This window comes from Squalius cephalus, assembly GCF_949319135.1.
Source record: "Squalius cephalus genome assembly, chromosome: 1".
Lineage (NCBI taxonomy): Eukaryota > Metazoa > Chordata > Actinopteri > Cypriniformes > Leuciscidae > Squalius > Squalius cephalus.
The window spans coordinates 45026421-45032420 of record NC_137122.1 but is presented as its reverse complement, the minus strand read 5'-3'; the positions used below and the strand labels follow the sequence as shown (position 1 = coordinate 45032420).

The 6000-nt window shown below is 37.6% G+C and overlaps 1 protein-coding gene across 2 annotated transcripts in view; it reads right to left on the bottom strand.

Moving 5' to 3' along the window:
* Positions 1-3383: 3383 nt before the first annotated feature.
* Positions 3384-6000, bottom strand: part of LOC307168406 (chymotrypsin-like protease CTRL-1) — a 132764-nt gene continuing 130147 nt past the window's right edge. For both annotated transcript variants that reach the window (XM_079888327.1, XM_079888326.1), the window contains exons 2-6: positions 5198-5218; positions 4905-5073; positions 4563-4831; positions 4349-4482; positions 3384-4260 (exon numbers count right to left, since the gene is read on the bottom strand). In XM_079888327.1, coding sequence (XP_079744453.1) covers positions 3982-4260; positions 4349-4482; positions 4563-4831; positions 4905-5073; positions 5198-5218 — 872 coding nt within the window. In that variant the 3' untranslated portion in view covers positions 3384-3981. The remainder of the gene's footprint in view (positions 4261-4348; positions 4483-4562; positions 4832-4904; positions 5074-5197; positions 5219-6000) is intronic.

Below are 6000 nucleotides of genomic sequence, written 5' to 3'. Positions count from 1 at the left end.
CATCACTGTTCATCCTATCTAATCACCAGCTTGAAGAGCATGTCTGTCCATGTGCTGTTTTGGTTGGGTGGGTTGTCAGCTGATCTTATTTTGACCCCCGTCTGTCTCCTGGAAGCTTATTGGTATGAAGTATCTTCACCATTATGTGCCAGTATCATTAATGTGCTTGAGCTCTCAGATAACCCGCATAACCAATTTGTGTTGTGAGTCATTGCATGGCAACACACACAGAGAGATAAACACTTGTTTAGAGAGTGAGTGCTGTTATACGAAGCTTTCAGGATCCCCATGTAAAATGTAAAATGTATTTGAACAATCCAAGAGTGCACAATAAAACATATTTTCCTTTCTTTTCAAGTGTTTGTGAGATCATAACAAACAACGTGACGTCTGTTCCTTTAAATAAATGTTCCCCGTGCTTAATTGGTGTGGTGTGGAAGAATTATATTGCATAAGAGGGCAAATCTGATAAAGACACATCAGTCATCACAGCAACAGGCTGTACAGACACACACAGCCTGTAATCCACACCAATGCGCAACACTACAAAATGTTAAGAGTGTGTCTGTAGAGTGTCACAAGTGATGACAGTGCACAATTTATGTAAGTAAAAGACAAAAGACCACATTACAAAACACACACATTCTTCTAACATACACACAAGACTAATAATATATGACTGGCAGTTTAAACCCCAGTCGCTGTGATTTTGCCAAGACATGTTCCTGGATCAACATCTAAACCTAACCCTATAAGTTATCCCTAAAATCAGATGGAAATGAATAACACTGATGCACCTAACCCTACCTCAAATGTGATTGGTTGATTGAAATATTGTTCCTGGATGTTGATCCAAGAACATGTTGAACTTCGTTAAATCATATTCTCCAACAACAAAATCCCTTGTGGATTTGAGAGATAAACACACACACACACACACACACACACACACACACACACACACACACACACACACACACCCTCTTGTGGTAAGAGTAGGTATTTCTTCACAGCGGCTGGTCTTGCATTGCACAGCAACCTCTTTAAACTGGTCACATTGTGTAAAATGTGTGCCAGTATTTAGATACACAGCGCAACCCCAGTAATTTTTCCTTTAATCAGCTAGTCCTTTATCAATGTGTTTTGCAGTCTCTTCCTGTAGTTAAGTAATGAGAATATTTTTACTGACAGTTGGAGATTAGATTAAATGTGCATTTCAAAACAGACCTGGATTGTTTGCTGAAACAATAAAGGCAGTCTGTACTTTTACGAATCACCAGAATCGGAATGCATCCGTCAAATAGAAATATTTGTGTCAAGTGCCAACACCAGACTGAAAGAATACAAAAAAAAACAACAACAAGGAAACTGAATTTTTGAAATACTTTGTTGATGGTAGTAAAATATGTCCTACACAATGTTTGTGATATAACAGACCAATGTTAGAGAAATTTTAGATCACAGTGAACTCACACTGAACAGAATGAGAGTTTAATGATATCACAGTATGGTCATACTTCATTATCACAGTGGTCTCACATGATGAGCACATAGTTTGAGTGAGTGCTCTGTGACCTCACATTGTGTGAACACACAGTTAGTGCACTGTAAGTTTACACTTTTAGCTTGCTGTGACCTCACATTGCGACCACATCATGAGTAGGCCTATCCTGGGAGCTCACTGTGAGATCAAATTGTTGACTGGGAATGGGATATAGGCTCTTTGCTATCATCCAGACCATTTTGATGGTTAACCCTCTGGTGCTCTTCGTTCATTTTCGTTCATGACAAAAAAATGTTTTGGACCATAGACAGTAAAAGAAATGGACACAGCGACCCCATTGGATTCAATGGAGAAAAGTGAAGTCAATTAGAAGCTCTCACTTCCTGATGGCTGACCGTACAAATGGAGTCTTTAAACGCCTCAGATGTAAAGTTATTCGCTGTCAAAGTGACGCCAAAATGAATGGGAGTCAATGGAATGCTAACAGCAGGTGATGGTCTGCTAATCAATGGCGGCCCCCGGGGAAGCTTCAGTTTTTTCTGAAAGATTACCCCCTTGGGAAAGCCTCAGTGCTTCAGGAGGCTTCATTTGCCCATCCCTAGCGTGCACACACGACCACAATGCGGTTTTGAAGATAAAGGAACCTGATGAGCGCATACATGTCACGCATCCATTTATAGCACATTCCAATTGTTTGGCATGTTTGCCATAGGCTACGTGTTCACAACCGGTCAAACAAAGGTGTTTTGTTCCTATAACGCTCTTCCCCCTATTAGCTTTTGAGAGGGAACTGTGGGTTATGATTTGTTTCGTTTTCTTCATACATCACGTCTCATGTTTTATCTCAAGCATGCTTTTTACTCACATTAATGTCTCCTTGGTGACCAGAACACAAAGTGGTAATTCTTGTGAAAATTAAATCTTCACAAAAATAAATTCTGAAAGGTTTATGGTTGTGATTATTTATCTGTTTGTTTGGATTTGTCATTAGCTATACAATGTTGTATAATTAATTTATTTCTGATGGAATTACATAACAGGACAAAGCAATTCAATCAGTGTAGCCTACATAAAAGGCATTTGAAAAGTATTACAAGTTCATTTTATTAAAAATCTGGACATGCATTTCTTAGTTTCAGCCTGTAACTGAAGAAAAATCAAAAAGTAAAGCACTTTACGAATGAGAAGTGAAATGATAAAAACTAAAGCAACAAAATATTTCCATTAAGCAATACCATTCTCTTAAAAATGTCTAATGTTTGAGCCTAACCTCTTGTAATCTTTTACCCCTGGCATAAATTGTTTTCTCTTATGTACTCCTCATATATGTGTGTATTTGTTTTCATATTTGTTGGGAATTGTATGTATTTGTACAAATGTTGTATATTTTCTGTAACAATAAAAAAAAAATCTAATGTTTGAGCCTGCAGGTCATCGGCCAGAACACAAGATGGCGCCCTTAACTAAATTTTGCACAGTGGTGAACCCAAATAAAGCATAGATTGAAATTTGTGTGTGTGTGTGTGTGTGTGTGTGTGTGTGTGTGTGTGTGTGTGTGTGTGTGTGTGTGTGTGTGTGTGTGTGTGTGTGTGTTAGCCTACTACCCTTCCTTGTTTATTTGTGTGTGTGTGTGTGTGTGTGTGTGTGTGTGTGTGTGTGTGTGTGTGTGTGTGTGTGTGTGTTAGCCTACTACCCTTCCTTGTTTATTTGTGTGTGTGTGTGTGTGTGTGTGTGTGTGTGTGTGTGTGTGTGTGTGTGTGTGTGTGTGTGTGTGTGTGTGTGTGTGTGTGTGTGTGTGTTAGCCTACTACCCTTCCTTGTTCATTTCAAAACGCATGTTTGGTTGTTTTGAGCTTTCAAAATTAAGGACAGACACAATAGACTATTAGGTTAGTTCTTCAATACACAATACTTTATTTAAATACAGAAGTGGCATTTGTGCATTTGTATTGCTTTATGTTAATTAATATTCTCTAGTCACTCACAATACAAGTAAAGTGTGGCTTATACACAAAAGCTTGGGGTCAGTAAGATTTTTTTTCTTCATGTTTTTAAAGAAGTCTCTGATCAAGGCTGCATTTATTTGATCAAAAACCCAGTCAAAATGGTAATATTGTGATATATTATTACCATTTAAAATAACTTTTCTATTTTAATAAATTGTCAAGTTTAATTTATTCATGTGATGGTAAAGCTGAATTTTCAGCATCAGTACTTCAGTTTTCAGTGTCACATGATCCTTCAGAAATCATTCTAATGACGATTTGCTCAAGAAACATTTTCAACATTATCAATGTGAAACAGTTGTGCTGCTTAATATTTTTGTGGAAAACAAAATACTTTTTTTCAGGATTCATCGATGAATAGAAAGAAATTTTACTAACCCCAAACGTTTGTACTGTACTGTTTATATAGTTTATACTTTTAAGCGTACCAAAATCTTGTAATCAGAAAAACCTGAGAATTATGCCTCCGTCTTTAAGAAAACAGATAGAAGGAGAAAATAAGAGGAATGATGGATGATGTGAGAGAAAGGGAAAATAAGAGGAGACTGGGTGAGCCCGATTCAAGGAAATTGGATGAGACAAATCCAGGCTGGTTGCTGTCCATGTAAGAGTTGATCCAGTCCTGGTAGCGAGACACTCGGGCGTACACACCGGGATATCTGGGATCAGCACATCCTGTACCAAAACTCACAATGCCAGACTGAATCCACTGGGAGCCGTTCTTACTGACCAATGGACCTCCAGAGTCTCCCTGCATTGTTAAACACTTAATGTTAATATCTCTTGACTGTATATACAGACAGTGAGTGATATCTAACATGAAACTGATGTAGGCCTACCTGACATGAATCTTTGCCACTCCCTGCAGCGCATAGCATGTTGCTTGTTATGGCGCCTCCATAGGCTGTATTACAAACACTGTTGCTCACAATTGGTATCTGCACCTCTTGCAGTGTGTTTGGACTAGAGGTGGCTATAACATAAACCAGTGGAAATTTTCTTGTGACACATTATTCAGAGTTATGAATCGTTGACGTATTTAATTGAACTCACCTCCAGAACTGAGTGTGCCCCATCCAGTGACCCAACTCTTAGTACCTGCAGCAAATACACTACCAGCAGCCGCCAGACAAACTGGCTTGATATAATCAGTGAATGTCACAGAAGAGGAGAGCTGGAGCAGTGCTATGTCATTGTTTTGGGTAGATGAGCTATAGCTGGGATGAGTGATGACCCGAGTCACTGTCCTGGAGACCTCAAAAGGGTTTGAGCCCAATTGGAGCTGGCGTCCCAGGTAGATTTTTACATTAGATTCGGTGATTCTGGTGATAGAAAACATATCGGTTTTCATTCCTCTGTCTATCTACATTTGAAGCGTAATATAATACATCATACCCTTGGAAGCAGTGAGCTGCAGACAAAACCCAGTCTTTATTGATTAGACTCCCGCCACAGAAATGTCTTGCAGCTGAAATTTTATGGAGGCTTGCCTGCCAGGGCCAAGACCCCACAACTGCATTTTCTCCTCCAACAATCTTGGTGTTGAGGGGGGCTTGACCACACACTAAAGAGAAAAAAAAAGAAGATTGTTGGAGTTAAATCACCTGAGATCAACAAATTATGATCCAATTAATTAAACATGTATTTTTTTTTTTTTTTTTTTTGGTCATTAGAGTGTAGAATCTTACCGTCTAACTGGCAAAGTGAGCCTAAAATAAGAAAAAACAAATAAATAACAAATATTTAGAGTTGCTAAACAGTTTTGAGACTTTCTGTGTGTTACTTTTCTTGACAGTGCATGTATTTCAGTCAGAACTGGTTTGCAGAGATAGCAGATGTAGATATGCTGACCAAACTGAAAAACTGGTTGTTTGAGTATAGTTTCCTTTTCTTTGAACATTGTCAATGAATTCCAAACTGTACGACAGACTTCCGTCTGTGGAACATTTATTTTGAGTCATTTACAGGTACGTCATTTGTTTTCTTTTGTCAAATAAACTTAGATAATGAATGTTCTTTAGATAACAATATTTGGAGTTTGTTGATTAAACCAATCTCTTTCTTTGTAATACAGTTTTTACAATCACTAGGACACATTTCTCAATAGGGTCACCTTTTCAAAACTCACAACAGCAGTCTATAGGCTAAACTGTTATTGTTTTGTGATTATAGACTCAAACACCTGCTTTCATTCTATTAAACGTAGCAATTGAGACACAGTTGAGTACTGTAGCATTTTAGTTTGGCAGTCAGCACTTAAAAATTACAGCCAATTTCTTTTTAAAATGTATCTCATCAGAAATAATAATGCTTGTTTTATGATATTGAATACATTTAGACATTAAAATCAATTCATCAGTCATGCTAAGAAAATAATTCTAACTGTTCATATATAATTCCATTTACTTTTAATATTGTCATTTTATTGCTCTCTTAGTTTTTAACAAAGAGAACATTTGTTTGGTAGGCTATTCATTTTAGGTGTTACAAA